Source organism: Triticum urartu, chromosome 1 (assembly GCF_003073215.2).
Source record: "Triticum urartu cultivar G1812 chromosome 1, Tu2.1, whole genome shotgun sequence".
Lineage (NCBI taxonomy): Eukaryota > Viridiplantae > Streptophyta > Magnoliopsida > Poales > Poaceae > Triticum > Triticum urartu.
In genome coordinates, this window is record NC_053022.1 from 8480522 (window position 1) to 8500230 (window position 19709).

At 41.7% G+C, this 19709-nt stretch overlaps 1 protein-coding gene across 1 annotated transcript; it reads left to right on the plus strand.

Annotated features, from left to right (window-relative positions):
* Positions 1–632: 632 nt before the first annotated feature.
* Positions 633–1894, plus strand: LOC125541833 (glutenin, low molecular weight subunit-like). The gene has a single exon (XM_048705122.1). The coding sequence runs from the start codon at positions 697–699 to the stop codon at positions 1732–1734; it is 1038 nt and encodes a 345-aa protein (XP_048561079.1). The 5' UTR covers positions 633–696; the 3' UTR covers positions 1735–1894.
* The last annotated feature ends 17815 nt before the right edge of the window (positions 1895–19709 follow it).

Here is a 19709-nt window from a genome sequence, read left to right on the forward strand (position 1 = left end):
CACAAATAGATGGAACTGATGATTTATCTAAACAAAAACACGGAACTAATGATGACATGTCTAGACTTAGGACCGGATATATGCTAGTAGGAGTATCTTGTAAGCAATTATCATCCTTTACATGTAAAGGGAATTCGATGAGTCATGTCATGCTCTATAGGCGTCGGTTCATCTTATCATCTTAGTGGAAAATACAAAATTAGTTGTATAAAAAGCAACCGACTCTAGAAGAACCTTCCACACGCAAGGCTTTAATAATCGAGCATATCTTAACAGCCCACACACGATTGCAACTTAGTCCTACAAAAGTTTTGCCTCTTTAGTTTATGGTTGATAGCCTATACAAGGTTCCAAACTCGGTTGCAAAAGTGATACTATCTTGATAAGTGTGTGACATGTAAAGTGAATAAGATGAGTCATATATAACAAACATCGGGGTTTCTGTACTTTGTGTGCGATCATATGCACAACTAAAAAGCAACTTTGATGATTAATCCAAAAGTACGCTTGTAGCTAGCGCAACCAAACACAATGTACCAAAAAAATTCATTTCAGATGCAGCCAAACAAAATTATTAAAGCTGATGCAAAGAAGAAAAGAGGTGGTGCCCGGGCTACTATAAATAGGCATGAAGTATAAAGATCATCACAAGCACAAGCATCAAAACCAAGCAACACTAGTTGACACCAATCCACAATGAAGACATTCCTCGTCATTGCCCTCCTCGCTCTTGCGGCGGCAAGTGCCGTTGCGCAAATTTCACAGCAGCAACAACAACAACCATTTCCGCAGCAACAACAACCACCATTTTCGCAGCAACAAGAGCCACCATATTCACAGCAACAGCAACCACCATTTTCGCAACAACAACAATCACCATTTTCGCAGCAACAACAACAACCACCATTTTTGCAGCAACACCAACCACCGTTTTCACAACAGCCACCAATTTCACAGCAGCAACAACCACCATTTTCACAGCAACAACAACCACCATTTTCACAGCAACAACAACCGCCATTTTCGCAGCAGCAACAACAACCGCCATTTTCGCAGCAGCAACAACAACAACAACCACCATTTTCACAGCAACAACAACCACCATTTTCACAACAGCCACCAATTTCACAGAAGCAACAACCACCATTTTCGCAGCAACAACAACCACCATTTTCACAGCAACAACAAATACCAGTTATTCATCCATCTGTTTTGCAGCAACTAAACCCATGCAAGGTATTCCTCCAGCAGCAGTGCATCCCTGTGGCAATGCAGCGATGTCTTGCTAGGTCACAAATGTTGCAGCAGAGGATTTGCCATATGATGCAGCAACAATGTTGCCAACAGTTGCGGCAAATCCCCGGGCAATCCCGCCATGAGTCAATCCGTGCTATCATCTACTCTATCATCCTGCAACAACAACAACAACAACAACAACAACAACAACAACAACAAGTTCAGAGTATCATCCAAGCTCAGCAACAACAACCCCAACAGTTGGGCCAATGTGTCTCCCAACCCCAACAACAATCGCAGCAGCAACTCGGGCAACAACCTCAACAACAACAATTGGCACAGGGTACCTTTTTGCAGCCACACCAGATAGCTCAGTTTGAGGTGATGACTTCCATTGCACTCCGGACCTTGCCAATGATGTGCAATGTCAACGTGCCGTTGTACGGAACCACCACTAGTGCGCCATTCGGCGTTGGCACTGGAGTTGGTGCCTACTGATAAGAAAAGATCTCTAGTAATATATAGTTGGATCACCGTTGTTTAGTCGATGGATATGTCGATGTAGCGGTGACAAATAAAGTGTCACACAACACCATGTGTGACCCTCCCAAACTAGTTGTTTAAATTCTGAAATAAAATACAAATAAAGTTGTATCAAGACAATGTTCATATCAGCATTGTGCGGATGTCGATCTGATTGCCATCCTTGCAAGTTCATAAGTTTGTCTTACCTGGTCACAAGCGCAACCTAGTGCATTAATTAATTATCCATGTATTGCAATAATCACTATTTAAATATAATAGTGTTATTGTAAAATTTGGGTTGAACTCTTTATTGGTTGGAGATTTGAGATCTTGTTTTTTATTGGTTTGTATCTAGTTCCAACTAGCTACTGCCATTGTCTACAGTGACAATCACAACCAATTTTATCGATAATTATGTTTGCTTTCTTGCAAATACATTCACTGATTCTTTGCATGTCAACTTATTTGTCGAGAAAAAGACCAGCTTTTTCTTGAACTACACAAACACCACTAGCTAGTTAATTTGAAATAAGCTTCCAGTTTATTTCCTTGTATTTATGTCCTTTACATCAAACAAGTACAATTATTGTGCTACCTAGAGAAAAGGAGTTGCTGGCAGCATGGTCATGTCAAGAACTAAATCAGACTGAATTGAACTTGTTCTTTACAACTAACTAGGAGTAGAAAACTTAATGTGAATTGCACTTGATTATATTTGATTTTATTTAAGGGCTACCAGAAAAACTCATCAAAAAAATGCCCTAAAAATCTTATCGTAAAATAGGTTCACCAGGAGATACAGTCGCAAGAAAAAAAGGTTCACCAGGAGATAGATGTTGCACATTATCATTTAGAAATTAGATGAAGAAAATGTGGAATTAAACATATTAATGGCTAGGAGCCCAGGATCATATTTGCAATGTGGGAACTTGGTATGCGCGCCCCAACATGCCCGCTGAAAGCATTTTAACTCTTATGCACATATGAAATATGACTGGTAGAAAACAGAAGAAACACGGAGATTATATGGATGATTGGATGTTGTAACAGACTTAAATCTATAATTCACCACGTGGACGAACTTGCTAGTAGCTTTTCTCTCGGACATCGATAAGAAACGAAATGTCCACGCCAACTGCTTCTTCTCCATCTGAATAACGCGTGCAGGAGAATTAGCCCGTAAGAGTCCGTGAGTCTAGAATTTTCGCTCAGAAAACTATAGCCCTGTTCCAATTTGGTGCCCATGACGCAGCGCTTATGTTGGGCCTAATCACTCACTTCCAGCCCCCAACTCTGACTTCCCCCTCAAAGAAAACAAAAACTTCAACCCCTCTCACTCCCCTTGATGACAACAACAACAGAAATATCTATATGCAAGATCAGGAAATATCTATAGGGGGCATTCAGAACGCGCGTGAATTAATCGCTATAAAAGCTTGGTATTTATGGTGTGATAAACCGATGTGTTGGTTACCGAATGAGGCATTTTTACCCTAGGGATTGGTAAACGTGGTTACCACGGTTACTGAGAAATACCGAGAATATTTCGAACGAATTTTATAGTTGAATTAATTCAAATACGTGAATGATCGAACATTTGAATCAGAGACCTCTCAAAACAGGAATTAGGTTGCTACGGACAGCCAGAACCAACTCTCATGGCATTAAGTAGATCCTACATACTTTACTATAAATCAAGTGTTTAAATTCAAAAAAATTGATAATTTTTGCTCGGTATGAGGATTTACCCAAAGGCACGGAAATACGCGGTAATCATGGGAAATCTTGAAAATTTGACCGGTAACCAAAACCTTGCGATAAATAGAAACTTGTTCGAAAAGGAAAGTTTCAAGATGCAAACCAAATTTCGATGGGAGCTCGTGCCATAATGGCAAGCTATGTTAATGCCTGCTCCCCTAAGGCAACTAGTAAAACAGGGGATGGAGCATCCCTCCTAGGGTTTTTGTTAAGCTGAATGTTGATGCTTCTTTTCATCATGATCTGCTTCAGGGTACAGCGTGGGCGATTCTTAGACATGACAAAGGCAGGTTCATTGTCGCTGGAAACTGGAGGATTGATTGTCGAGCTGATGTATTAGCAGCTAAAGTTGCGGTGCTAAAATTTGGGTTATTCCTTGCACAGAAGGCGGGTTGCAATCGTCTTGTTGTTAACTCGTACAATATAGAAGTGGTTGACACAATGAAGAATTGAGGACACTCGGCTGGAGCGGCGGCTATAGTTGTCTATGATTGTTATTTTTTGGCTTGTGATTTTTTTTATTAGATTTGAACATTGTAATAGGGAAGTAAATAAGGTGGCTCATGAAATTGCTAGGCTAGCAAAAAAAATTGTCACTAGTGATTGATTTGAGGAGCCTATGAATAAGATTGTACCTTCTTTATTGACGATGTAACAGTTGTTTCTAATTAATAAAGTTGAAGTTTTATTAAAAAACACAACAACATGGAAAAAATCTACTCATCTTGTCCCGAGGGATCCGAAACCCCCAGTATCCTTGCATCTTTCTTTTGCATGGCATGTACATAAGATTTTCTTTGTTAGTAGCATGTGTTGTTGGCGACGGCTGCTCGATGTTAGAGGTGACATGTGTGGACGCATGGTTGTTTTGACTCCATATATGTTCTGATAGCCTTCTTAGGTCCCTCGATTTTAGAGGTGACATGTGTGGACGCATGATTGTTTCGACTCCATATATGTTCTGATAGCCTTCTTAGGTGTCGTACAATGCTAGGTGTTTAAAGAGGTGCTTAGAAAAATAAATCGATTTTTTAAGCGTTTTTAAGCATCAGTGTATTTCTAACGAGACACCTAATTAAACGTCTACCTTATACAAATAAACATCGATGCTTTAAGAAATATTGGTTTATTTAAGCATCTTCCCTACTCACCTTACACATGGTAACGTTCGAGAGCTAGTGGTGTTTTGGTTTCTCTTGTTTCTGTCACATCAATATCATTCTTTGGAATGGGTCCATGTGTCAACCAAAATGGGTTTGTCTCGCGACACGCAGGCCGTAAGAGTCGAGCATCACTAGCCTAAGAACAGCATCGAATATAACATAATGGGGCGTTTTGTTTTCTTCTTGCCGTCTTCTTTTACTAGTCCACTATGTCTCCTTCAACACCAAGGTGTATTTTTTTTCTCTACAAACACCTCGTATCGACCTTACGTCCTGCAAATCACTGATGGTAACTTCTATCCTATCACTATAACAATATTCTCTTTCAAGAATCTGCCTTCCTCGAGTTATACCACGTTAATTGTCGATGCTGAAATCGTAGAATTGTATTGAATAATTGTTCACGCAATATTGTGCCAGTACAAGAGAGAAATGCATGGATATATAAACCCGGGTACATACGAACCCACTTTGAAAAACACATTTCTAAATTCTAAAAAAATCTGGAAAAAAATTGCACGGGTACGTCTCCATGTTCTATGTGCGTGCATAAAGTTTCACGGAAAAATAACTTTTTTTGTGGCCTGTGCAAAAAGACAAAAATTTATGTCGTGAAACACTATTTAGAAGCACTGAAATTTGTCTTTTTTGCGGAGACAAAACAAAAAGATATTTTTTCATAAAACTTTGTGCCGCGTATACACATTTGCGAACATGTATGCGTGATATTTTCTTTTGATTTTTTGACATTTTAAAACATGCTTAAAATGCATTTTATGAAAAGTGGGTGCATATGCCCATGGGTTCATATGGTGCCCTCTCCAGTACAAGAGGTATATATAAGAGTCAAGCCGCACGTGACCTAACCCTATTACAAACCGAGTAGGAGTCCTAATCCTATTACAGGTTGTATTCTAACATGCCCCGCAGTGTCAACGGTAGGCTCGACGACGTTGAGACTGAAACGAATGTCTTGAAACGGAGTACTCGCCAGGCCTATAGTAAAGATATCAGTGAACTGAGCAGAAGTAGGCACATGGAGAACGTGAACTTGACCGAGAGCCACCTTCTCTCGAACAAAATGAATGTCGATCTCAATATGCTTGGTGCGACGGTGTTGAACCGGATTCCCTGACATGTAGACAGCTGAAATATTATCACAATAAACAATGGTAGCTTGCTCAATAGGACGGTGCAGCTCCGACAGCAACTGGCGCAACCAAACCGCATTAGCAACCGCATGAGCCACAACGCGGTACTCGGCTTCAGTAGACGAGCGGGAGACCATAAACTGCCGTATTGAAGACCAAGAAACCAAATTGTTACCAAGAAAAACACAAAATCCAGATGTGGACCTACGAGTATCTGGACAACCAGCCCAGTCTGCATCAGAGTAAGCTGTCAAGGAGGTGGGAGAGGATTTGTTGATATGAAGACCTAAGTCTAGTGTGCCTTTGAGATATCGAAGAATACGTTTGACATGATTGTAGTGTGGAATACGAGGATCATGCATGTATAAACAAGCTTGTTGAACAGCAAAAGAAATCTCAGGACGAGCGAGAGTGAGATACTGGAGTTCACCGGTAAGACTACGATAAAGAGAAGGATCAGAGAAAGGATCACCGTCGGCAGAGAGTTTGGAACCTGTATCAACAGGGGTACGAGAAGTTTGACAATCAAGCATACCATCACGAGAAAGAAGATCCAGAGTGTAATGTCGTTGAGATAAGAAAAGACCAGAGGAGTCACAGATAATAGCAATACGTAAGAAGTGGTGAAGAAGACCTAAATCTTTCATAGAAAATTTGTGGCAAAGAAGATAGATAATATGATCTAAAAAATGTTGTGAGGAAGGTGTGAAGATAATATCATCAACATATAAAAGAAGATAAGCAGTGTTGGTGTTGTGATCAAAGGTGAAGAGAGAAGTGTCAAAACGGGAAGGGGTAAAACCGATGGTTTGAGCATACATAGAAAAGCGTTGGAACTAGGCACGTGGTGCTTGTTTAAGACCATAAACAAAATTTTGAAAACGACAAACATGATTAGGATAGGTGGAATGTTCGAAGCCAAGAGGTTGTTGACAATAGACTGTTTCTTGAAGAGAGCCATGAAGAAAAGCATTTTTGACATCTAATTGATGAATTGGCCAGGAAGAAGAGATGGCGATGCTAAGGACAGTGTGAATAGTGTTAGGCTTGACGACTGGAGAGAAAGTCTCATCATAATTGATGCCGTGTTGCTGAGAGTAACCACGGCATACCCATCGAGCCTTATAACGTGCAAGACTCCCATCAGAATCAAATTTATGGCGAAAAAACCCATGCCCGAAACGATATTTGCATTGGAAAGACGAGGAACTAACTGCCACATGTTATTCTGCAGAAGGGCATCATATTCATCTTTCATAGCTGCGGCCCAATTAGGATCTAGGAGAGCTAATTTGTAAGATTTGGGTAGAGAAGAAGGAGATAAAGATGCATGAAGATTGAGACAATCTTTTGCAGGTAAACGAAACCCGGACTTGGCACGTGTGCGCATGGTATGATCATTAGTAGGAGCTGGAACGGGAATAGCATGAGCAGGAGGGGTGTGGAAAGATGTGGTGACGCGTCCGGCGAAGCGGAGGAAGCGGACACGGGAGATGGCGGTGACAACTTCGGTGGCAGGAGGTCTGTCGCGTCAGAGTGTGATGTGTTTTCCTCTGCCGGGACAGAGGTGCTGACAGAAGTGGTGGCGGTAGGATCCGCTACTACGGCTGGTTTCGCTGTATAGGTCGGCGGGTGAAAGAAGGGAAGATGCTTGCGACGAGAGGGACTAGTGGACGGCGTGGGTGAGTTGGAATCTAATTATTGACACTCGAAAAAGGGGAAAATGTTTTCAGCGAATGTTACATGACGAGACACATGAACACGACCACTGACAAGATTTAGACAACTATAACCCTTGTGCTCGTCAGAAAAACCTAGATGGACACACGGGGTTGAGCGCGGGGAAATTTTGTTATGAGAAGTGGAGTAGGAGTTTGGGAAACATGTGGAGTAGTTTGTGGATTAACTTTAGATGGACGAACATTGAGTAAATATGTGGCCATGTGGAGGGCCTCGGCCCAGAACGTCGAAGGCATAGAAGAGTGAACAAGCAGAGTGCGAATGATGTCATTAAGAATACAAAGAAAACGCTCGGCTTTGCTGTTTTGAGGGGAGGTATAAGGACAGGAGAAACGCAAGAAAATTCCATATTGAAGAAAGAAATTTCAATTTTTAAAGTTGTCGAATTCACGACCATTATCACATTGTACGAATCTTATAGGGAGGAAAAAGTGGACCGAGACATAGCGCTGAAAGTTAAGAAATATATTATGAACGTCGGATTTGTTGCGTAAAGAAAAAGTCGAAACATAATGAGTAAAATCATCAAGAATCACGAGATAATACTTAAAACCAGATACACTTTCTATTGGTGATGTCCAGAGATCACAATGAAGTAATTCCAAAGAAAAAGTACTAGAAGATTGACAGGAACTAAAGGGAAGGCGAACATGTTTGCCCAATTGACATGACTGACACATAAAAGAGTTATGAAAGTCTCTATTACGAGGTATTGAAAATTCACTAAGAAGTGTGGATAACATATTTTTATTGGCAGACGTTGGTGCCACCGATCAACAGAGGCCACCATAGATGTTGGAGGAGTAGCGGCCAGAACACCACGGAGAGAATATAAATCACTGGAGCTATTGAATCAAGCATCTCGGCCTTGGTCCGGTAGTCTTTCACAGACAAACCAAAGGGGTCAAACTCAACAGAAACAAGATCATCAGTGATGATTTGACGAACAGAAATCAAATTTTTAATAAGGACAGGAGCTACAAGAACATCACAAAGAAGCAAAGGCTTAATTGGGGATTGGATTTGAGCCTGACCGACACAGTAAATAGGAATAGAAGATCCATCACCGAGAGTAATAGAGGGAAAAGACGAAGGTGTGCAAGAAAAAAGTTGTTCATGACTTGTAGAAAAGCAGTTTGGTCCCAACTCGGAGTCGAAGTAGAGGCCGGTGTAGTCATGGGAGCTTGCGGGTGTGGTGGCGTCAGCAGTAGGGCCGGCATCGGCGTAAAGAGAGAGACACCATCATTGTACTGTTGTATGTAGGGGACGATGGAGCGACATAGAATGCATAAGGACTAGTGTTGTAGATCGATGGCGCGGAGAAGGGAGCAGCGTGATACCGGGCTGCCAGCCACCGGTATAGGCAGGCGGGGCACCATATGGCATAGGGGCGGAACAGGGCATAGGCCACGCTTGGACTAACCATGTCCATGAATCAGGAGATGGGTGCCATCCGGGCGGCGGAAGTGGTGCAGTTGATGAAGCCGGGGGCGGAGCAGGAGCATCGTAGTACGGTGCGATCGGAGGAGCCGGCTGGTACCCGCCGTAGATCGCCGGTGTATTGTACGACGCCGCAGGTGTGTTGCAGAGAGCCGCGGACGACGTACTGGACGAAGTCACAGGTGAGGTCGCGTAGTGCCCTGTAGATGACGCAGAGTAGTGTCTGGCTGCTGCTCCTGCGGGCGACGCGCCGTGTTGCATGGCGCCGTAGACGTGTGGCCCGTAGCCATGCGCTGACGGCGGGGTAAAGCCAGCCATCTGGAACAGTGCAGCAGCATGCAGCCCGTAGCCATGCTGGGGCATGCATGGCGTTGCATGTAGCGAGGCAGAGGAGATGGATTCAGCGACGATCGGTCCGATGGCGGCTGCACCAGATGCAATGGTCCCGATCGGAGCAGAGACGGAAGTCATCGATCGAAGACCTAAACTAATACCATACCCTAGAATCGTAAGTCTAATACCATATAGAATTATATTGAATAATTGTTGATACAATATTATGTCGATACAAGAGGTATATATAAGAGTCAAGCCGTACCACATTTAACCCTATTACAAATCAAGTAGGAGTCCTAATCCTATTAGAAGTTTGTATTCTAACAGAAATTAATTAAAACACGCGGGTCCAACTTGGTTCAAAATATATCAACCGATGATACTCAGTCACGTGTTTCAATACAAGGGATTTCAATCGACTTAGACATTGAGGCGTTACAGTCGCACGTACAATATTTTCTGCAAGAAAACATATAATATGTTCATTTTCAATTATGACAATACAACGAACATGAGAAATAATAAAAATTACAATCAGATCCGTAGACCACATAGCGGCGTCTACATCATAGATCGAGACAAAGAAGACGTAGTGAGGACGACAGTTCCAAATACTTAATCACATGGTGCATTCGTCGTTCGTTTCATCATCACCTCCCGACTGGTATAGACACGTCTGGTTCACGTAATACCCCACGCAACACCACAGTGGTTGAATGGCCGGGCGCTAAGAATAGACGGAGGGCGTGTAGCATTTTGCTAAGCTGAATCGCCGTGCAGCCGATCAAGTTTAGGCAGATCAATGTTCCACAAAATTACATAGGCGATAAGACAACCATAGGCGATAAGACAGTAAATAAACTACCACAAGCGATAATGGCGTACCACACAAAGGAGGCGTCGTCGACGGCGAGCCAGGTGCTGCTGGTTTCGGCGTTGGTGGCGGTGCGGCTGCTGGCGCAGCAGGGCGCGGACGCCGCCGACACGCTCACCTACGGCGCTTTGCAAGCTGACGAGGTGGGCGGGCGCAACGGGCTGACACACGCGGAGGATCAGGCCAACAAGTACAGCGACGGCTGCGAGGCTACCAAGGATTGCAGGGGCTAATATATATCCACCTTGACTTATATGTCTAGACGGATGCGATTAAGTGGGAGCCAGGGAAAGACCTACTTTATAAGACAATGACCTACTCCATTGAACATGCCCTAAGGCCATCTCCAATGAAGGCGATTAAGTGGGAGCTAAGGAAAACAATCCCAGTAGTTTTGCTAGCGCGGGGTTTACTTCCAATCAGAAACTAGCATCCAACACTGTACTTTGCTCCAATCGCTTAGGTGCTTTATTACTGTAATTTTGGTTGTATAAGCACCTATGAAATAGCTCTTCGCATTGGAGGGTGCGGTGCTACTGTAGGTGCTTGATTTGTTCCCCATCATCAAGCGTCTACTCAAGAACCTCCCCATTGGACATGGCCTAATGAACCATCCCATACATTTCGATCACCAAAGAATAAGGCCGTGAATGCATCGGAGACAATACAATCTAACAGCTAGTTCCGCTATTTTCTCACGCGACCGAGAAAAAACACTAGCATGTCATACCAAAATGCTAAACTTATGGGATTTTTATTTAAGAAGGCCTTACAGTGAAGGCGGTTCTACACTAGCAAGATCGACATGTCGATGTTTTCTTTAATATATTCTTATCGTATGGTGCTTATCGTGCTGCTAGAATCTAGTCTAGCGATAAAAGTGGCGAAGGTGAGTTGCGAGGTCATTGGTCAAAATCATGCCACATGAGAATATAACCATCCGAAGCAACCTGAGGAACGAAAATTATCTAGCTTTAACAATTCATGGACTAGGTTTCCTTGGTTTCCGAGATGAAGGACTATTTCTAGAACATCGACAAGGTTGACCGACAAAAAACATACTTTTTCTCTTAATTAAATACTGTTTATTCTCTCTTTGATTCTAATTAACCGCCCCATGTTTCATGTTTTAGTTCCTCCCGTTTTTGTCACATCCATACCATGTCGTGGCCGAACCACGATGGGGTTGTGCCCTATCGCAAGGCATGTAATAGCAGAGGAGCACCAAAGCTAAGCGGGCAGAAATCACTAATTAGCGTTATCTTTTCAAAGGTCACTCCATCTTCTCAGGTGTTGATAAGACACACATATAGTACGTCACTTGTCATAAGCTAGAATTTTTCTTTTCTATAAATTTGTTTATTCAAACCATCTTATCTCTTAAACCATCCGTTCAAATGCCAAACCGTCTTCACCCTTGAATTTCTTGTGTCGAGGTCTTCGAAACTCGATCCCATGTTAATAGATTTCGACAAGCTTTTTATTAGCAATTTTATTAAAAAGCAGAAAAAATGAATAAAAAAGAAATACCTTGTAAAAAACAAAAAACAGCAACCGAAAAAAGCGAATATTAAAAAAAATAGGAGGAGCCAAGAAGCAGGTTGCGGTTTTCACATTTTTGGCGAAAGAACACATTGTGTTTGTCCATTTTTTTGGGAAGCATAGACTGTGCTTCTCACAGAAGTAAGGCTGCAGTTCTCAGGGAGGCACAGATGTGCTTCTCGTGAAATCACAGGGTGTACCTTTCTCTTTTCGAGAAGCATATGGAAGCATAGGTTGTGCTTCTGATGGTAGCAGAAGCACATATTTGATTCGCGTGGAAGCATAGCTATGCTAATCGTGGAAGCACATGTTGTGCATCGGGCGCAAGCAATTTTGTGATTACATGAGAAACACAAATTGTGCTTCTCGTGAAAGCATAAAATTTTTTTAGGAAGCAGAGTTGTGCTTCATAAGAAAATAAAAAGATCTTTATTTTCTCCAAGATCTAGAGAAAACCATGCAAAAACCAAAAAGCCAAAAACCGCTGAAAAGACAATCTAAAAACCCGAAAACGTGTACAAAAAATAAAAATAAAAACGAAATCCACATGGAGCACCTAGAACACGACATGTGACAGCAGTTTGACGGACCACTTGGCGTGCTCTCAGACCACAATAATGACCCTTGCAGGACCTCGCGAAGGGGTAACCATTGGATAGTTGCTCCTTAAGAGGGCAAGCCTATGTCTCGCTTGACGCAACACAGTAGGATGTCACGCTTCAGGCAGCAGCCCTATTGGGCCGGCCCAGCGCCTATACATGCCTTCTACTGTTGTTTCCTTCCTTTTACACATATTTGCATTTTTTTACTCTTGCTTGTTTTATGAAATATTCTGAATATATCTGTTGTAAAATTCACTTTATACAGAAAAGTTCAAAATGTTAATCGAGCATTAGAAAAAAATGTTAAACATGTATAAAAAATGTTTCTAATTTATAAAAAATTGTATATTGTGTATGAAAAATTAGACATCAAACATATATATGAGACATGTTAATCATGTATTTCAAAACTGTTAAATTTGTATATAAAAAATGTTCCTGATGTATACAAAAAATATATATTGTTTATGGGAAAAGTAGATATAAAAATATATGTTTAGAAAATATTGATTTCGTATTTGAAAATGTTAAATGTAAATATAAAAGGTTCCTTATGTACAAAAAATGTACAGTGTGTATGAAAATATTAGACATAAAAGTATAAGTTTTCAAAAAAGTCAATCATGTATTTAGTTTTTTTAAATGTGTATGTAAAAATGGTCCTGATATGTATAAAAAATGTATAATGCATCTAAAAATATCAATTTTTTTATATAAAATGTAAAAAATTAGTTCCTGTCATGGATATAATCATGACAATACTATGGTGATGTGAATGTAGAGGCAATCATAACCTGATTGGTACGTAAAGCAAATGGGATTAAACACACATAATTATACAGGTTTGGGCCCTCTACGGTGTTGGTAACACCCTACTCCTGTGTGATCTCGCTCTTGCGTAGGTTACAATGTGAGAGAGTTCAACCCTCAGTGTGATGTCCTACTCTTGTCTTATATGGAGTGCGCTAGGAGGGAGTGGCATAACAGGCTGGTGTAAATACTATTGATGGTCACATGCATGATTGACCATTCGTGGCTATTATTACTGCTAACTGCCGTATTTAACTACTCTGTTATGTAACGGCAATGATGAATGCATCATGGGGGTCATGGCATCCTAGGACGTAGCCGATTGTAGATGGTCCGACTACTCCTATCTTGATGATGTCCGACTGTAGATTATCTTACTGCTCCTATCTTGCTCATGACCGACTATCGAGTCTTGTCTGTTAGGGGGTGTGTGATCCTACTATAGACACTGGACTCCTTAGCGAGTATTCCCCTTGTATCTGATGCCTTGGGCTTGTAGTTCCAATGCCCCATTGTCTTTGGGACCGTATCCTTGATTAGTCTGGGCCTTTGGTTGGGTCATATGTGTACTTAGGCCTATCCCTTATATATAACCCCAATACTATGTTTATGGAACAAGTAGACATCAAAAAATATAAGTTTAGTAAAGGCAATCATGTATTTGAAAACTGTTGAACCTCTCTATCAAAAATATTTTTGATATATAGAAAAAATATATGTCAAAAGGGTTGACATTAAAGGAGAAAACAATGAAATCCCTAAACCCTAAACAAAGAAAACTGAGAAAAAGGAAAAAAAGGATAGATAAACGAGTAAAAAAAGGAAAACAAGGGTAAAACATGAAAGAAACAAAGATAACAGATGAAGAAACAAAAGAAGAAAGAAAATAAGAAAAAAAAAAATAACCAAACTAGTATGTGGAACCGAGTGAGCGAATGACCTGAGCGTGAGCAAATGACCCAAGGTTGTCAGAAACATGATTTTGAATCGGATAGAAGTTCTGATGGTAGGATTGCAAACCTTACAACGACCTGATGCTATTCTTGCACCTTCGGGCGTGGCAAATGCTAATCTCACTTTGAGCGAGATATAGCATTCGTGAAGCTATGAAGGGTGTCCAATCGTCATAGCTATATCACGCCTATTCAGGCTCACCTCTGGAGTCCGCATGTATGGGCTGGACCATTAACGTGTTCTTGCATATCGCTAGTTCACTCAGTTGTTTCTAATTCGCTCTATGTACGTTCTTTTTTCTTTTTGAGTCTTTTTTAAGTCGGGTTTTCTTTTCATCAACATGACAAATATTTTTAAATAGAATAATTTTTTAAAAAAATACATGTTTTCATGTCTAATTTTTTCATACACATTGGAAATTGTTTCGTATGCATCAGGAACATTATTTCTCTATACATATTTAACATTTTTCAAATATATGAAATATTTTTAAAATATATCTTTTGATGTAAATTTTTTGCATGTACTTTGTACATTTGTCTTATATATCAGGAACATTTTTTCTACACACATTAACATTTTTTCAAATGCACAACTAATATTTTGCAAATATATGTTTTGATCTATAATTTTTTTCATATTGTACATTACATTAGGAACAGTTTTTAAAAAAATTAACTTTTTTTTAATTTCACATACAATTTTTTAAATACTTGAAGATTATTTTGTTAACATGATTTATTTAATGCTATCAATCTTTTTTTAACAATGGACAAACATTTTTTTCAAAAATTTAGTATTTGTTTGTGGAATATATTTACTTTTTTTAATATAACAAAAATATAAATAAAAAAATAAAAAGAAAAATGAGCGAAAAAACAAATACTTAGGGTAGAACTAAACAACTCTGTCTCAAGGGCGGCCCACCCGGGCGTTTCTTCAGGAGACGCTGGCTTCCGTGTCGCTATAGCTGCGCCCATATCGATCCAGATATGACTGGGTGTTTGCCATCTTCTTTCACAAGGCAAGCAACTTATATTCAGTGATGGCTTTTGTCCTAACACGACAACGGTTTGCTTTTTCAGTTTCTTACCAAAGCAAACTGCGGTTATAACATGAACCTATCAATCACACTTGTAACATTCACATGCAATTCTAGATTGGTTCAAACACATTGGCTCCCACATCGAGGTGATATAACCGTAGAGTTCACACAGGCAACCGAATAACAAAACATATGCAACCCTAATATCAAAAACTCAAAATGAAAGATGAAATAGCTTGACAAAAAGAAGACACCGAAAGGCACTAGATAACCGATCGAGAGACTTAATCACATAGGACATACGCTCTATCGTGTCGTCATTTGCTCCCTGGTCGGTGCAGCTACCCTACAGCAGACTGCAAGCAAGTCTTTTGATCATGGCCATTGCCGTAGCACCCTACCATACAATGGATTAGTCGTGGTTTCTTTTTTTTTCCTTTCATCGACCTTAGAAATGTAGAGCCGATTGCTGCGTCACCCTGTTTCTGTTTCTGCCTTGTGTTTTATCTCCTCCTCTGTTTGGCGCCATTTCTGATATAGCGATATAGGTACGGTCCCTGACTGTCCATTGCATGGCCGGAGCCTAAGAATAACGGACGGCGTGCATCACTTTGCATGCTAGGCTTAATCGCCATGCCACCGGTCAAGTTCAGGAAAATCTACCCCGGCCGGCTAAATTCTCGTTGAGCAATCAATGGAAAGGAGATCGCCCTGTTTGAAAAACCATAAGAAGGAGACGTCATCGTCGGCAAGCTAGTTAGAATGGCGTACCAGAAGAAGGAGAGCTCGCCGGCGGCCGGCCAGGTGCTGGTGGTGGCTGTGGCGATGGCGGTGCTGTTGCTGGCGCAGCATGCGGGGCGCGTCGACGCCAAGATGATCTTGTACGACGTGATGCAGGCGGACGAGGTGCCGGGCCGCAACGGGCTGACCCACGTGGAAGACCAGGCCAATCGGTACAGCCGCGGCTGCGAGGCCTCCAAGAAGTGCAGAGGCTAAGCTCTAATCCAGCCATGCTCAATGACCAATTTGTACTCCTTACATTCCTCAGTTACCTTGTTGCTACTTCTGCTGTTGAGAGGAAGATAAAACCCCGCGCGATTGCTATGGAATTTGTTTGCAATTATTTTAGTGAGGCTCGGTTGTATGAAACATGATTGTTTGGATTGACAATATGAGAACCGGAACTAAATGCATATAAAGTGGTGTAATTTGATTAGTGTATGGTTGTATGATTCAATATGAGTAACATGCATGATGCATGTTAAGTTAATGTGGGTCTTTTTTCTTCTCATGCATGATTAGTTCGATGTCACATGTGTTATTTTCAAGCGACTTACAAGTAACTCAACAAGAGGTTTTTTTAGGGTACCCTTGTACTCCCAATTGGAGGTGGGGAGTGCGGATCGATATCCACCATTGATTGGAAAGGGCAATATTGACTTTCTCCCTGAACATAATTCTCGGCGCAGTTTATGCCTACATACGGTTTACATGCAAGATCGTTGATGCTTACATCTTGGTGGGTGCGGAGGCGCTGATTGAGGGGGTGTTTGTTTCCAGGGACTTTTTTGTGTAGGGACTTTAGAGACTTTTTTACCAAACGGGAGGGACTTTTTAGGGACTAAACTAGGCATTTGGGACTAAATGAAGAAGACTCTCCTTGAGAGTCTTTTTTAGGACTTTTTGGGACTTTTCCAACAATGTCCCTCCATGCATTTAATGGCCCGCCACCCCATGGTGTTGTTTGATTGTTATTTTTCTATATATTAGGGGCAATATGGTCATTTAATAACCTCTAGGAAGGAACTAGGGACTTTTTAGTCTTTGCAAACAAACAGGGAGGGACTTTTTAGGGACTAGAGACTTTTTAGTTGGGACTAGAAAAAGTCCTAGAACTTATGAACCAAACAGGGCCTGATCTGGATCATCCCATAGTCCACGCCGGCGCACCGCCCGAATTCTACAGAATCAATTTTGCTCCTTCCGTAATTGGTTTCATTGGTTGAAATTAAATTGATGTTTGCAGTCACCTGTCCCATTGGTTTTGATTCTCCGGTGCTCAAGGTCTGCAACTCTGCATCTTGTTCTCTTGCCATGCATCGCTTATCAAGAAGAAAGTAATTACAGATCTCTGGCACCCGTCTCGCCGGCAGGGCCTCGTCCCCATGGTCCAGCTGATGAACTCGGGGTTTAATTATTGTGATGATCTTTTGATAAAAATGAGTCAGAAAATGATCCGATCCACGTTGTGTTCATAACTAAAATTACAGCAGTTACCGTACTTAATTGTCCATGGTACCATTTTACCCTTAAGATAACGGTACTCCACAACTTTTGGTGTCGGCGCTCCTTTGATACTAGGTTGGAATACCTGTGCAGATTATCCTTTGGATATGACAAAATGGACGGCTTATGTATAATTAGGGGTACTGTAAAAGAGCTCAACAACAAAGCCCATATTCCATAAAAGTCTGAGTAAATGATGTTGCCTAGCGTTAATAATGCTGTCGATCGATGGGAATATCCCGGTAGAGAAAGTCATCATGCTACATGAGAGCATGGATGGATGCATGGCCACCCATGTGTACATCATGTCATTTTTCTTCTCATCCTCCTTATCGGCATTGATCGAGACCACGCACCAGGCCACCTAGGCGAATTAGGCGCCATAGCTCATTCCACACAGACAAGCTGCTAGTGGTAACCGGAATCATCATGTCCTTTTGTCGTTGCCACTTACCAGGACGATCGTCGATTGAAGTGTACATGCATGAAGGTGACGCTTGCGTAGCACCTACTACAAATTGATCTATTTTAATCATTTCTCGCTTAATTAATTTATTTTCTCCCTTCAAAATGCTTGCACATTTCGCAAAATAAAACATGCATAACGCCGTGAGGGCGTCGGAACACGACTGAGACAAGGAAATTTGAAATGGTTCCACTACTTTCTCGGACGACGACCACCACCACCACATCGCCACGGAGGGCCGTTGGTTTGGTCCCGGACATTGAGATTAGCGAAGCACAAAATGAGAGAGAGAGAGAGAGATCTAGCCGTTTTTTCTAACGGAGGATGACGAGTACGAGTAGTCGGCTGAGAACTACGAACTAAAACCACGACATTTATTTTGGAACAGAGGGAGTAACTTTCTGAATGCGATCGAGTCCATACGTGCTTGATTGTAAATAAATACATTTCAGCTGTGTAATTAATAAAAGCTCCTTAATCACCAGAAAAAAAAGAAAAAGAGAAATAATAATACTACTAAAGAGGTGCTTTTGTAGCTAGGCAATATTCTAGCAGCATCAACGTTAAGGCGGTAGCTGCCATGGTAGTGGTTGGACCGGCAGTTATCACCGTCAGCTTGATCACGACTGATCGATTGATTGGTGTGGGACTTGGCCGTGCCATACGTGCACACCGGCCAGCCGCCCACCCGACCCGGGCATCAACAGCACAAGAGTACAGTGTAGTACGACTGCACGATGATTTTCCTCATCTTCCTCTTTGATTGGAATGCACAGGACTAACAAAAGTCGCCATAATGAATCTTGTTATCAGTTTAGCTAATTAACCTTTTATCGGCTCAAAATTTTATTATGACGAAGCTTGTACACTGCATGTACGGTTCATCACGCTTCCTACTGCCGGTTTGAAAATGTTGTACACGTACTCCCTCTGGTCTCGGGTGTATAGGGCGTGCGCGTGCTTCTAGGTCGGCAGTTCGACTAATCAAGCATGTATTATATGTGCTGAAAAGTATACATAGCTAGCTACTCTCTCTGTAAAGAAATATAAGATCGTTTTAGATCATTACAGGGAGTAGTTTTAATTGATTGGGTATTGCATATTTACTTGGCTAAAATCCAACTAGTAGCTGCATTAGAGTCATGAATCCAAGAATGCACATGGGCAACTACTGATTGTAATCAATCCATACTGTGGATATCAGAAGGGAATGCTGGAGGGGTGGTTGAAATTTCATGCGCGTTGTAGGAGTAGCTGAAAAGAAGGTAGTTGCCTTGCAAGAAAAATGGGAACCTTATTATATATATACACATCTACCAGTTAATCTAGAGCTTCAGACGATTAAATAACTTGTTTGTGCCACTCCCATGGAAAATTAAGTACACATCTCTTTATTAATCAGGCAGCTACATACGCGCGAGTTTAATTACCAAGGACAACAAACAAACCTGATCACATACACTACTACAAGTACTTGCAAGCAGCAAGACCAGAGCAAAACAAAACAGAGAGGCGGGAGTCAGATGGATGAAAAAAAGAAAAAGGAAGAGCAGCTTAATTGGAGCTGGCCGGCCGGGGTGATGGAGCTCAGCCGGTGTCTAGTCAGTGGTGATGTGCACGCCGATGACGATGACGAAGAGCGCGATGAGGGCGAAGTAGATGATGGCGTGGACGAGGATGGCCATGGCGCTGGTGTGCATGTTGCCGAACTCCACGAAGTGGTGCTTCCCGGGCAGCTGCAGCAGCAGCCCCGGCGACAGCAGCACGAACAGCACCACCGC

Coding starts and splice junctions, on each gene's coding strand:
- LOC125541833 (XM_048705122.1), top strand. CDS start 697: ATGAAGACATTCCTCGTCATTGCCCTCCTCGCTCTTGCGGCGGCAAGT.